The sequence below is a fragment of the Drosophila ficusphila genome, unplaced genomic scaffold (assembly GCF_018152265.1).
Source record: "Drosophila ficusphila isolate 14025-0441.05 unplaced genomic scaffold, ASM1815226v1 contig_414, whole genome shotgun sequence".
Lineage (NCBI taxonomy): Eukaryota > Metazoa > Arthropoda > Insecta > Diptera > Drosophilidae > Drosophila > Drosophila ficusphila.
Genome location: NW_025064328.1, coordinates 4,956,878 through 4,969,890, shown reverse-complemented (window position 1 = coordinate 4,969,890; position 13,013 = coordinate 4,956,878). Strand labels below are relative to the sequence as shown.

Here is a 13,013-nt window from a genome sequence, read left to right as displayed (position 1 = left end):
TAGGCATTTATCAAATTGTAATTTGTACTTAAAAAACGTTTGACCGGCTTATATAAAAAATATTATCCCAAGCTTTTATAATATCACAAGATTTTCTGCATCATAATGTTCTATCAAAGTTTACCTAACAAATTTAAAATGTCTTACCCGACACTCTATTGCCAAGAAGTATGCTATGATTTTGGCTAACCAATCAACAAAAACCTTAGAAGATCTTATAAATTGCAAGGGCAAGGGTACATTTAATAGATTGACTTTAGGAATATTGCACAGTAAAAATATATAAAATGGCATAGAAATAAGAAGAGAAGATGTAAGTAGATAATCATCCTCACAAGATGATTTCGTTCTTGAAGCTTCGACTGAGCTCCTTGTGCGGCAGTACGATGCTGTTCAGCAAGATTTTCTCAGCGGGCACCTGTACGAAACAGCCTGCAAATAGAGGTTGGTTATGCAAATTAAAACGTAGCAGTGCTTTACAATACTTACCCAGTATGGTAATCGAGGGATTTAGTTTACCCTCGTTGTTGAAGAGCGGTGGGTTTTCCATTTTGGCGAATGGCTTATTGGGGTCCGGGTCACTGGGTGTGCCCTCGACCCGAGCCCAAGCTCCAATGCTGGAACCTCTGCCCACGATCGAGTGCAGGACGAGTGTGTGATCCAGGATCTGGGCCTGCTCCAGAACAATCGATTCGCGGATGCGCACACCAGGTCCAATTGTCACTCCAGGTCCTATGGCCACATTGGGTCCCAGCTGGAAGTAAAGTTAAAAGGTTTACTGAAGTCCACATAAACAAATATTTATTTTACTTACCACTGCACTGTGATGAACTGTGGCACTGGGGTGCACATAGACATCCGGTAATACTGTGCAGATCAAGCTGCCGTCGCCTTCTCCGTGTTTGGTTCCCACGTTGGCCAGTCTCTCCGGATGCGTTTTCTTGTACAGCCCCAGGTAATGGCGATTGGCATAGATTGCGGATCCAGCGGTCTTCAGCTGGGACCACCAATTGGGCACTGGCATTGCGAACAGCTTATCGGTGCCCGCCAGCGGAGTAAGAACCTCCTGCTCCCACTTGATGTGCCCCTGCTCTCGGCCATTTCCGTTTCCGTTACCATTGCAGAATCCCTGGCATCCATATTCCTGCCCTCTCGAGTGGAAAATCTGTGCCAGCACGGTGAATATATCCATGGAGCAGACATAAACGCCGCAGTTTATGAAGGTCGACACATATGAGCTGGGCTTCTCCACATAGTGGGAGACAGCTCCGCTGTTCTTATCGAAAACCAAGCATCCGTAGTGCAGCGATTGCTGACGCGTTGCCTCCGTGGACATGATGGTCACCAGGGCACTCGATGGCCGCCGTTCGTGGAACTCGCAAAGTTCTTGCAGCGGAAAATCAGCACAGACATCTCCGTTGAGGACGAAGAAGGCTCGTGGGTTGCCAGCTCTAATCTGATCCCGGAAGTGGTACATTCCACCAGCAGTTCCCAAGGCGGTGAACTCCTGAAGGTACCTGGAATCAGCGACACGTCATATTAAAGTTTCCAGTTCTGCTCAATTTTAAGATAGCAAACATTAATGTTTGTAAGGGTGTGTAATATGGGATCGGCGATCGTTTTGGTTATGTAAAAGTTTCGGTTACCTTTGGTAACTCCAATTCACCCAACATAGAAGTTTTTTTAAGAAAAATTCTTCCGTCTATTTGATTTAAACCCACCTGATGTTGATGTTGCTGCTGCTATATAAGGCTTGCATATCGCCCACGAACCCCTCCATTTGGGTCTGCGGATAAAACCCGATGATCAGGATCTCCCGGAGGTCGGGCAGCTGGGCACAGGCCTCGATATGGTGGGCAATCAAGGGACGACCGGCCAGCGGGAAGAGCGGCTTGGGCGTGTCCAATGAAAGTGGCCGGAAGCGGGTGCCCTTCTGTGGGCCACCGATCAGGATAACGGCCTTCAGCATAGTGTGCGTGCAGCGGACAGGTGACTAATGCCGATTGATCAGTTTCGTGGCCAATTCTCAGAAAGATATCTTTTCTGTTTACGTTGCTAGCGAGAAAATATTTTGTTCTTCATCAGCTGATTGCGCTAACAGCACTTGAAATGAATGATAACAAAATTAACAGCACGCTGTAATTGCTCTGTTAACTTAATTTCTAAGTCAGACTTTTAAAATGTTAAATTTCGAAAATAAAGGAACTTGGTCTATTTGTTATTAGTTAATATATATTTGTTGGCATAAGCCGTAAATATTATTACATTTTCGTTTAAGGGAGTGCTTTCTGTATCTCCGCTGTTACCTGACATCCCTGGAAAGACCAACCGTTGGAAAAACTCCAGCCCAGTACTCAATTGGATTTCCAATATATGATTTTAAACAACTTGATACTTATCTATTTATACAACGAAAACCATTTAATAAATGTCTTTAAATACACAATAAGAACAAAGGCGAAGCGCAGAATCTGTAGATAGTTGTTTACAGCGGTTTTTAGCAATACTCTGACGGTTTGCAGCAATACAAAACATTGTTTTGGGAATTAGCGCACTAGATCCTCAGGATTAAACATTCCACGGGCGCGACGCAATATGGAGTCCTTGCTGGCATCGTATGGGTGATCCTTCGAGGGAATCTCGAGAACCGCTGGCACCGGTGACGTGTGGGCATCGATTACATGGCGGATGAGTTCCGCGCAGTTCTGGTTAATGAGGATAATGTCGATGTCATCCCGCTTCAAGAATCGCTTGAAACAGTCCTCCAGCTCGCTGACGGCCGTGTTTTTGTCGACTACCATGAAGTTCGGGTGGCGATTTTTGTTGATCTCGCCCACGCCTCCAAGCAGGAATCCCACGCAGGTGTCCTCGTCGCCAATTACGCTAATCAGTTTCCCCTTGATTGCCGAGTGCAGAGCCATTTCGGTGGATTTATTTTTGTGTTTTTACACGCAGCGAGATGTGGACAGCGAAAATAAAACCTGAGTCTGGAAAAACTTTCGGGTCAGCTGGTCTCTATCACATGACCCTCTGCGCGCAACAGCACTGGAAGGCCATTAACAGCACTGCGTGTTTCGGTATTTTTATGTAACAGACAAAAACACTAAACATTAACAGTCTCATTAGGCGATATATACCGAGATGCAAGATAACCGTCTCTAGTTTTCAGTTCTTCTCAACGTTTTTGAAAAGCAAGTGGGTTGTTCCGTCAGATTAAACTTATTAGCTCTTAACATTTAAAAAAAAGTTGAATTGTAGAATTACAAAAACTATTTTAATATTTTATTTTTACGATTTGTGATATGTAATTGTAAATAATTTATTTTTTGGAAAAATTTGCAAAAGCTTATCAGTTGCAAAACGTTGTTTTCGGTAACTCATCTAATTCAGTTCCTGGGAGTTTTTTTAAACATTTTATTTCCATTTTTATAAAGAGATTAATTTAATTCGAGTTTCTCATCGCAGACAAAAAGCTAAGTTTATTGTTTTTTACTAAGAACAGTATGCATTTCTTATCTTTTGACCTCTGAAACTATTAAGCTTATTATAATAAATTAAATTCTTTTATTGCATTCTAGATTAAAAAATATTTAATCTTTCCTTTGATTTTTTCAGCCGCTTGTTTATTTTCGCTTGATGATGTCATCGGCAGTTTGGATTATAGGATTACTTTTTATAAATCAGGGATCCTCCTTTCTTCTAGATGAAGATTGTGGTGTGGAGGCTTCCCTGCCCGTACCTAAAATGGTTCACGGAAGACCCGCGGAAGTTTTGGAAAACCCATGGCTGGTCATGATTAAAAACGCATCCTCATTTATCTGCGGTGGAACGCTTATTAGCAATCGTTGGTATTCAATACAGAACAAAGAAAGATAGACGTCTAAAAAGCTTATTTCTCAAGGTTTCGTGTTGACGGCTCAGCATTGTATTTGCAAAACAGACGATTGTAAAGAAAAATTCACTGAACTGTAAGTACTCCCATTATTTCGTAGAATTTTAGGACACAGTTTTACACAACATTTCTTTAAAAGCTATGCTAGGTTGGGAGAATATAACCGAACATCGGAAGCGAAATTCTTTCTTCCCGAAGACTACACTGTGGTGAAATTCTACATCCCAAAAGAGAAGTTTTTGGTAGAAACCCAAGTGAATGATATAGCTCTGCTCAAGCTGCATAAGACCGTGACCTACAAACAGCACATTCGACCTATTTGCATTATATCAGACAGCCGCAAGAGATTGGACACCCAGATCATCACAAAATTCACGGCTGTCGGTTGGGGAAGAACGGAGAATAACACCTTAAGTGATGTGATTAGAAAAGCCGAAGTCAACCGACTCGAAAGCAATGATTGCGCCGTCCTTTCCTATAGGGATTTGACCGACTCACAGATCTGTGCTGGCACGGGAAACCATACGGATACCTGCAAAGGAGATTCTGGAGGACCGTTGTACGCAAACGTTACCTACGGTGGTGTATTGCGAAAAACCCAGCTGGGAATCATTAGCTACGGAACTCCACAGTGTGCCGGACTAGGTGTGTACACCGACGTAGTGAGCTTTGCCGACTGGATCGAAAAAACGATGGCGTCGGACATCACAGTGGTACTTCCCACGCTGGACCTGCTGGATAAGGGATGCTTGGATACCAAGGGAGCAACGCCCACCAAAGATATGTTGGGCCCATCTACTTTTCCTTGGTTCGCGCGGGTATACATGGACAACTATTCGTTGTCCTACGGCGCCCTGATAACCGATAGTATGTCCCTGCAATTGCTTTCCTGTGAAATCGCCTTAAGTTCGCTTACCTTTCAGGTTTTGTGCTGACGACTGCCGAGTTCCTTTTGGAAACTGCTCCATTGTAAGTACTTTTATTTCACTTCGAGACGAACCATGAAATTTTCCTTCAAATTCAGGCATGTTCGTTTGGGGGATCCGGGTAAAGGTACCGAAGAGGTCTACAAAGTGAAGTCTGTGCACAGGCATTCTAAATTCGATAACCAGATTGCGAACGACATTGCTCTGCTCGAATTGGAAAGGAAAGTGGAGTTTACCGGTAAGTATGACAAGTTAAAATCTTTTTCTTATGATAATAAGAGGCTCTTCCTTTTTTTGTAGATCACAAAAAGCCGATTTGTCTGCCCTCATTGACCAACAAGGCAGAGCAGGAGCGGTTTGAAAATAACGCTGATCTGGCGCAAAGTCTCATGACCATCGGATGGGATAGAAACAAGGCAATGGTAATTCCACGGAGCGATTCCAGCAACTGCTACCGCAAGGATAACAAAAACATTGATTCAAACCAAATCTGCATGAAGTTGTCCAATCCTTACCTTAACTACGTAAGTAGTGGGAGTCCCCTATTTAGGAGGCTTCCCTATGGAAACAGCAAGGTTTTCACTCTTGTCGGACTGGCCAGTTTTGAAATCCGCGGAAGCTCTCAACTTGTTTACACCAATGTTTTTGGCTACATGGATTGGATAAAGAATTTATTAAAGCAGTAAAGCCTCCCGAGGCCAACAACAATAAAGGCAATAAAACTGTTGATAATGGTTCCTGGAAAATATATTAAAAACAAAAATTATTTCGTTATCTCAATATCACATACAACTTAAGGTTTTGGGAATTTTGTAGCTCTTAACAGTTTGCTAATTTTATTCCTTTTGTTTTGTTAAAGAAAATATGCTCTTTTGGATTGAAGCTTAAATATAGATATTTCATTTTTAACGAATTTATTTATTTTAAATTTCGAAAAGATATTTTAATTAAAAATTTGTACAGCCCAAATGTTGAAAGCCCATTTCAACTAAAAAAAAATAAATTTATGGAAGCAGAAATCAATACCTTAAAATGTTATTTTATAAACTTTTATTAATCTTTGTAAAACACATCGTAAAAAACAATAACAGAAGCCCAAAAAAAATTAAGATGTAATAAAAAAAAATTTGATTATAGTATTTTTACCCAGCCGGATGTGATTTGTAATCGGCAACGGCCGGTCACACTAATATTCAAGTAAGAAGCAGCACGCGCCGCAGAAATTTGCCAATAATTTTCGCACCTCCCTCGCAAGCGTCGCAAGCGAAGGCGTTGTGAGATGGCAATGGCAACGGGAGCTGGAGCAGGAGCAGTAGGCCCAGGAGCAGGCGCCTCCGTAGAGCAGCTGGTGGCTCAGACACTGCAGGCGGCCACCAATCCGAGCCACGAGATCGTCCAAAAAGCGGAGGCCCAACTTCGCGAATGGGAACAGCAGCCGGGCTTCTTTCCCACGATTGCTCGGCTGAGCATGCGGAGGAGAGGTTGTGGTGATGGCCAGCATGGAGGGGCGTCCAGCACGGAAGATTCCGAGGTGAAGGTCCGCTGGATGGCGGCCGTATACCTGAAGAACGGCGTCGAGCGCTACTGGCGGCCCAATTCACGTCAGGAGCTGCCAGCAGAGCAGAAGCAGCAGATTCGGGAGGTTCTGTTGCGCCACTACGACGCGGAAGAGGTGCCTCAGGTCGCGCTGCAGATAGCCGTGTTGTTGGGCCGGCTGGCTCGCACGGATTACCCGCGTTTCTGGCCAGAACTGCTACCCACGCTGATGAAGCAGCTGCAAGCCTGCTCCACGGACGGAGAGTCGGCTCTGCAGCAGCGTATCCTCATTGCCTTGCACTACGTCTTGAAGGCGCTAGCCTCCAGGCGACTGATGGCCGAGCAACGGGCCTTCGAGGAGCTGGGCTCACAGATCTTCGGCTACTTGGCCTGGGACATCTGGGCACCGCTAACAACCCGCTTTCTGCAACTCGTCCGCAAGGAGGAAGCTCTGGCACTCAATGCCCTGCAGCGTGCCTATGTGGTGATGAGATCCCTGCGCAAGCTGGTGGTCTACGGCTGCGCCAAGCCGTACAAGTCTACGGACCACATGAACTTCGTCGAGCAGCTTTTCCAGCGCTTGCGCCAGTGCCTCGAACTGCGCTATGAACTAAGGATGGGATCGGCCACGCCCGGCATTGCGACAATACTCACCGAACTGGAGCGCTTTGTGATCAAGATGATGAAGACCCTCAACGAACTGATGGAGCGGCATTCGGTCTCCTTTGCGAGGTTCGTTCCGGTGGCCCTGGAGTTCAGCTTCCATTATGTGTTCCACGAGGGCACCGCCCTCATCTTTGACGCCGGCGATCGGATCAACTTCAGCAACTTTGCCATCCAGGCACTGAACATGCTGAAGGGCATCATGCTGAGCGGCAATGATAGCATCAGTGCCACGCCCGAGGCGGGAGCTTCCATAGAGGATGAGTTGCTGGCCAGCGCGGCCCAGAGCCACGCCAAGTTCTTCACGGCGGAGAGGGTCACGTACATTTGTGAGAAGATCGTGACACACTACTTTCTGCTTACGCAGCAGGAGCTAGAGGAGTGGCAGCAGGATCCGGAGGGTTATGACCAGGACGACGGCGGCGGCGATGCCTGGAAGTACGCGCTGAGGCCTAGTGTGGAGACCCTCTACTTTACCTGCTTCACGCAGCACTCGCAGGTGATGATCCAGGAGGTGCTGCGCTTCGTGAGACGCGCTCAGCAGCTGCAGCTCACCCCGGAGTCCGATCTGAAGGCCATCCTGCTGAAGGACGCCATCTACAATGCCGTGGGCCAGGCGGCCTTTCACTTCTTCAATAAGCTGGACTTTGGCGCTTGGCTGACATCACAGTTGCTGGCGGAGTTGCGCGTGGAGGCTCCGAACTTTCGCATCTTGCGGCGTCGCATCATCTGGCTTGTGGGCCACTGGGTGGGCGTCCAGCTGCCCCGGGAGCTGCGTCCGCTGGCCTACGAGGCGTGCTTGCATCTTCTCCGGCCGCAGGAGGACATGCCAACGCGGTTAGCCGCCGCAAGAACCTTGAATCTGCTAATCGACGACTTTGAGTTCATGCCCGAGGCCTTTCACCCGTACTTCCCCTCGCTGTTTGAGGCTCTGTTCCTGCTGCTCCACGAGGCCGGCGAGTGCGACACCAAGATCGTGGTCCTGGGAACGATGACCCTGCTGGTGGAGAAGATGAGCGAATATATTGAACCGCAGGCGCTGCAGTTCATTGCCTACTTGCCGCTCCTGTGGCGCGAGAGCGAGGAGTACGACCTGTTGCGCTGCGCCATCATTGGAACGCTGGAGCAACTAGTCCGAACGATCCGGGATGTCCCAGAGCCCATGAAGCCCTTCCTCTACAGCGTCATCGAGTTGAGCACGGACCTCCAGGTGAGCAGTGGCCATAGATTACTGATTAAGTAGGGAATTCGGTTTGAATTTTTAAGGCTGTAGATAAATGTTTTTATAAGTGAAATGGCAATTTTTAGTTGAGTTTGCAGTTTATTTTCCATAAAAGCGAACTACTCTAAAAATCCAGTTGGTTAAGCTGAAGACGTCTGTGTAGACTCCTACGCCTCGACAAGACCGGTGACCATAGCTCACGATTCCGAACTGAATGGAGAGGGTCCTTCGGCCATCTGACATTTTGTGGACCAGCGGTCCGCCCGAGTCTCCATTGCAGGTGTCTCCTCTGCTGTCACCCGCGCAGAACTGACCCCATTTCAAAGTAACGCCCAGGGATTTCAGGCACTCACTTGGATCGAGCTTGGTGAGGACCACCGTCTGCAGCACCTTGGCGACTTCATCCCGGTCAGTTCTTCCCCATCCTGTGGCCTCGAATCTGGGGGTAAACGCAGCCTGCGATGGATCTCGCAGCAGACAGATTGGCTTGATGTGATCTAAATGTGAAAAATGTCAAAAATTAAGTAATACTTTGTTCTTTATTAGATTTTTTCACAGCAAGAAGGACTGTGCATTATTTTGTTGATTAGATACTTAGAACTTTTGTTGGAACTGATAAATTATTTATTATACGAGTTTAAAAACTGTTTAGTCCTACCTTTAAACAAGACGTATTTTTTTAGTTTAATCAACATTATGTCATATGTCATGGGATAACCCCATTGGCTTTCCTCGTAGAGAATATGTCGAATTGCCATTTCGGGCTCATAATCCTCATACGCAGGGATGCAACCTTGAATGGTGCAGTCGTTTGCTGTTGATGTATCGTACTCCCCGAGGCGAACAGTTCTGCATTGAATAATCTGTATATAGATTGCGAGACTCTTAAAGCTATAGAAATACTTACACTGTGGACGTACAGTGCGCTGCAGTCAGCACAAATCCTAGAAGAATCAGAATGATTTTCAGTAAAAGACATATGTATACCTAAGTACACTTCAAGCAACTACGAACTATGAGTGATAAGCGTTCCGGCACAAACAAGCGTCGAGTTTTGGTGCAAGTAAGCCATCCATGGGGTCGTTCCGATCTCTGCATTTTCTCCATTAGAGATTCGGTTTGAGGTTAGCTTGCCCGTCCCGCAATTGGACTCCAAAAACTGTGCGTGCAAAGCATGGGGCAGATATAAAAGGCAGGCAATTCCCGCAATCCACACAGACTTCATCTTTAATTTTGGTCTTGGCTGACCGACGGTTTAGCTTTTATTAAATGGGTTTTTTCCCAATACCAAGTGGTTGGCGTTATCACATACGACATATGTATTTTCAAGAGAATGTTTTAAATGTATATAAGCAAGTTGAGTCACAGCTACTATAGCAATATATCATTAAGAAGTTCTTTTGTTTTTAATTGCAATGAATCCACACTAAGTAGTATGATTTCCATCAACAGCAACACTCGCACGTCTACCTCATCGAGGACGGGATTATGCTCTGGCTGGCGGTGATCGGGAACTCGACGGCGCTGACCCCGGAGCTTCTGGCGCTGTGCGACCACCTGCTGCCCATCATCGAGATGTCGTCGGAGAACCTGCGCACTGTGCTGCAGCTGATCCACGCCTACATCCTGCTGGACGCCCAGGCCTATCTCAGTCGCTACGGTGAGGGATTCGTGGCGTACTGCGTGCGATCCTTCGAGGACATCCGCGTGGAGGGCATCATCGCCATGCTGCGCATCTTCGAGACTTGCCTGAAGACGGACGCGGCGATGGGACTGCGGCTGGTGCGTCCCGCACTGCCCTTCGTCTTCCAGCAGGTGTGCCTCAAGCAGGAGTACCCCATGACCATGGGCTGGTACCTCACCATCGTGGCCCGCACCCTGCTGATCGACCAGTCCGTGTTCATGTCGGTGGTGCAGCAGCTGCCGCAGGCGGACGCCCTGGCCCGCATCCTGGACGTGTGGATCGAGATGTTCCCCATGGTACCGGACACGCACGCCGAGAAGCGGAAGCTCTTCTGCCTGGCCTTCGCCTCGATCTTCGGCAGCAACGAACTGCTGCTCGCCCGCCTGCCGCACATCCTGCAGCTGGTGGACGAGACCCTGGGCGAGGTGATGGACAAGCAGTATGCCGCCGCCGAGGAGGGAGCGTCGAAGACGACGCCCCGCTTCTACGACTCGTTGGTCATCCACGACGAGCACGAACTGGACGAACTGCAGCAGCAGCTGGGCAGCGGCGGCGGTGGCGGTGGCGTCAGCGAGGACTTCCACGCCAAGGGATATCCGGCGAAGACCTACCACGACGACCGCCACCGTCAGCTGGTGCTGAAGGATCCCGTCTACAAGATACCGCTCACCGAGTATCTCAAGTGGCAGCTGCAGTCGCTGCAGGCGCAGCTGGGTGGCCAGCGGTACGAGCAGCTGATGTGCTCCGTGGTGCCGGAGGTGCGCGACAGGATCACCATGTACATAGAGCAGACGGTGCCCAAGGCCTGCGTGGTCTGCGCTGGCTCCGGTTCCGGTTCGGGCTCTGGTTCTGGTACTGGTTCTGGTTCCGGTTCGGGAGCGGGAGCGACGGCGGACGAGACGCTCGCCGAACAGGTCGAGTCCGGCTGATCCCGGACTGCTGTGCTTCAAAAGCTTTCTACACTAAGTTATTAATGTATTTTGTATTGAAATTATATATTTTTAATTGTTAATTATTTCTATTTATTAATTTAATTAATTTATTAGTGGTTAGTGGTGAGTGGTTAGTCCACCGCCGGTCTCCGTTCCATCTTCCCCCTGAGGAGCGTTCGAATGGTCTCGTCCTTCTGCTGCAGCTTGTGGCGCAGCTTGTCCAGCTCCTCGGCGTTTCGGGCGTGCAATCCGCGCAGCTGCGACTCCTTGTGCTGCACCAGCACCTCCAGTCGACGGACTGCCTCGTAGGTCTCTCGCACCTCCGCCTGCCCCGCCTCCAGTTTCTGCGCCCACTGGAGGGCCATCCGAAGGCGGGCCTTCAGCCGATCCCTGCCATGCTTGGCCTTCTCCGTGCTGCGGATGAGGGACGCCGCCCGTGCCGTGGTGGCCTGAAGCTGATCCTGCAGGGCGGACCGCTCCCTGGCGTGCTCCTGCCTCAGCTGCTCGAGCAGCGCCTTGCACTGGTGCACTGCCTCCGATTCGGCGGCAGGAGCGGGAGCTGCAACTGGAACCGCAGGTGGAGCTGCAGCTGCTGATGCTGCACTTTTGAGGGCGGCCAGTTCCGATTTGGTGCGGGCGTAGGCCGCCTGCAGGTGGTCCATGTCCAGGAGGAGCGTTTGGGTGCGCTGCTCGTAGCAGTGCATCACCTCCACCAGCTTTTCCTTGGCCAGGTCGGTCTTGCGGGTCTGGGCCTCCGCCTTGGAGCGGCACACACCCAACTGGGCCTGCAGGCACACGCGCTCCTCGCGCCAGCCGCCGAGATCGCGACGCAGCTGCTCCTGCGACTGCAGCTGGAGGGGATTAGGTTAAAAAGGGTGGATTGAAGAGGAAATAGATGGTTCCCAGGCGGCTTGCTTACCAGCTTTGTGTTCTCCTCCAGAGCTCGCTTCAGTTCCCCGGTGAAGTGCTCGAACTCCGTGTTGAACTGAGCCAGGAGTGCATCCTTATCCCTCAGAGATTCGTCGTAGGCCTGCAGGAGTGGACCCAGCGTATGGGTGGGTAAGGGTGGATACGATGCGGATGGTGTCCTGGCTTTGGTTGATGCTCCCCCGTTGCAGGCTCCTCGCCATGGCGCCTTTGATCCTGGTAGCTTTCGATCTGCACATTCAGCCGGAAGACGAGCGTCTTCAGCATGTCCACGTCGGCTTCCAGCGATCGATTCTGGCCGAGAACGGTGTCCAGGCGCTGGCCAAGCTGCTGGCAGCGCGAGCAGTTGGCCACCTGCTGCTCCGCCTCCGAGAGCCGTCGCTCCAGCTGGCCACTGTCCTGACGCAGTTGCTCGTTCTCCTTGGCGAACTGCTCGTTGTAGCGATGCAGAGTGGCCAATCGCTGGACGAGCTGCTCCAGCTGCTGCTCCTTGGCCTGCAGCTAAAGTGTATATTTAATGATTGGGTTATCTATTGGCCAGATTGATTGTGCTTACCAGCGTGTTGAAGGAGCGTTCCTTCCTGCGATCCTTGTGCCCCGTGGCCGAGTTGTCCTGGCGTTGCTTCGCCTCCACCTCAACGCTTCGCGAGCGGCGACTAAAGTTCCCTGAGAGCGTCTGCAGGACCTTCCTGTTCCGCTTGGGCTGCTGCTGCTCGGGATCTGGCTGGTCCAAGTCCGTGATCATCACGTTCCGCGTGCCCATTTTGGCAGCTCTCCTCGCTCGAATCCCGACACTTTGTGCCTGGGCTGCTTGTAAACAAAGCCGAGCCACACCCGCCCCAAAACCCTTGTCCTGGCCACGTTGCCATGGCTCCTGGTCGGGTGTTTGACCCTGTTTTTCGGCCAGCCTGTCAGCCACCCTCTTCCGGGAGTCCAAACCCGCCCTCTGTATCGATACCTGTTTCACAAATGAATTATTTACCAGACTTTGGGTGGAAAAATATCACCAAATCATTGTTTTATGAAAGGAAATTATATTTTTAAAAGCCCTGGAATGAGAATAAATACTGTATGATGTTTTTAACTTAAGAATAGAATAAAGATTATAATCAGTGGTAATGTTTAATATTTTTCTACGAATTTTTGAGCATTAATGTCAAATTAATAATTCAGGTGACCCTGAAATGATTTATTAAATTTTTTATCAGTACTATTTGATTACAAAATTTTA

General features: G+C 49.0%; 6 protein-coding genes across 6 annotated transcripts; 2 read left to right on the top strand and 4 right to left on the bottom strand.

The window, feature by feature from the left end:
* Nucleotides 1-222: 222 nt before the first annotated feature.
* On the bottom strand, nt 223-2,101 carry LOC108087640 (mannose-1-phosphate guanyltransferase alpha). Its single transcript, XM_017185104.2, has 4 exons — nt 1,722-2,101; nt 815-1,517; nt 490-754; nt 223-432 (listed from the first exon to the last, which is right to left on the bottom strand). The coding sequence occupies exons 1-4, from the start codon at nt 1,967-1,969 to the stop codon at nt 332-334; spliced, it is 1,317 nt and encodes a 438-aa protein (XP_017040593.1). The 5' UTR covers nt 1,970-2,101; the 3' UTR covers nt 223-331.
* Nucleotides 2,102-2,395: 294 nt separating this feature from the next.
* Nucleotides 2,396-3,014, bottom strand: LOC108087645 (V-type proton ATPase subunit F 1). Its single transcript, XM_017185109.2, has one exon. It carries the CDS (start codon nt 2,919-2,921, stop codon nt 2,547-2,549), a length of 375 nt encoding a protein of 124 aa, XP_017040598.1. The 5' UTR covers nt 2,922-3,014; the 3' UTR covers nt 2,396-2,546.
* Nucleotides 3,015-3,174: 160 nt separating this feature from the next.
* LOC108087638 (transmembrane protease serine 9) lies at nt 3,175-5,584 on the top strand. The gene is made up of 7 exons (XM_017185101.1): nt 3,175-3,195; nt 3,616-3,844; nt 3,902-3,968; nt 4,032-4,759; nt 4,816-4,861; nt 4,917-5,056; nt 5,119-5,584. Exons 2-7 carry the CDS (start codon nt 3,637-3,639, stop codon nt 5,502-5,504), a joined length of 1,575 nt encoding a protein of 524 aa, XP_017040590.1. The 5' UTR covers nt 3,175-3,195; nt 3,616-3,636; the 3' UTR covers nt 5,505-5,584.
* Nucleotides 5,585-5,992: 408 nt separating this feature from the next.
* LOC108087635 (importin-11) lies at nt 5,993-10,935 on the top strand. Its single transcript, XM_017185092.1, has 2 exons — nt 5,993-8,227; nt 9,692-10,935. Exons 1-2 carry the CDS (start codon nt 6,098-6,100, stop codon nt 10,850-10,852), a joined length of 3,291 nt encoding a protein of 1,096 aa, XP_017040581.1. The 5' UTR covers nt 5,993-6,097; the 3' UTR covers nt 10,853-10,935.
* Nucleotides 8,246-9,677, bottom strand: LOC108087643 (spaetzle-processing enzyme). Its single transcript, XM_017185107.1, has 4 exons — nt 9,254-9,677; nt 9,147-9,183; nt 8,898-9,088; nt 8,246-8,736 (listed from the first exon to the last, which is right to left on the bottom strand). The coding sequence occupies exons 1-4, from the start codon at nt 9,462-9,464 to the stop codon at nt 8,339-8,341; spliced, it is 837 nt and encodes a 278-aa protein (XP_017040596.1). The 5' UTR covers nt 9,465-9,677; the 3' UTR covers nt 8,246-8,338.
* On the bottom strand, nt 10,928-12,582 carry LOC108087639 (protein Cep89 homolog). The gene is given in 4 exon segments (XM_017185103.2): nt 10,928-11,706; nt 11,775-11,965; nt 11,968-12,283; nt 12,339-12,582. Coding segments are annotated over 4 exon segments (1,434 nt in total). The 5' UTR covers nt 12,546-12,582; the 3' UTR covers nt 10,928-10,986.
* Between the last annotated feature and the right edge of the window lie 431 nt (nt 12,583-13,013).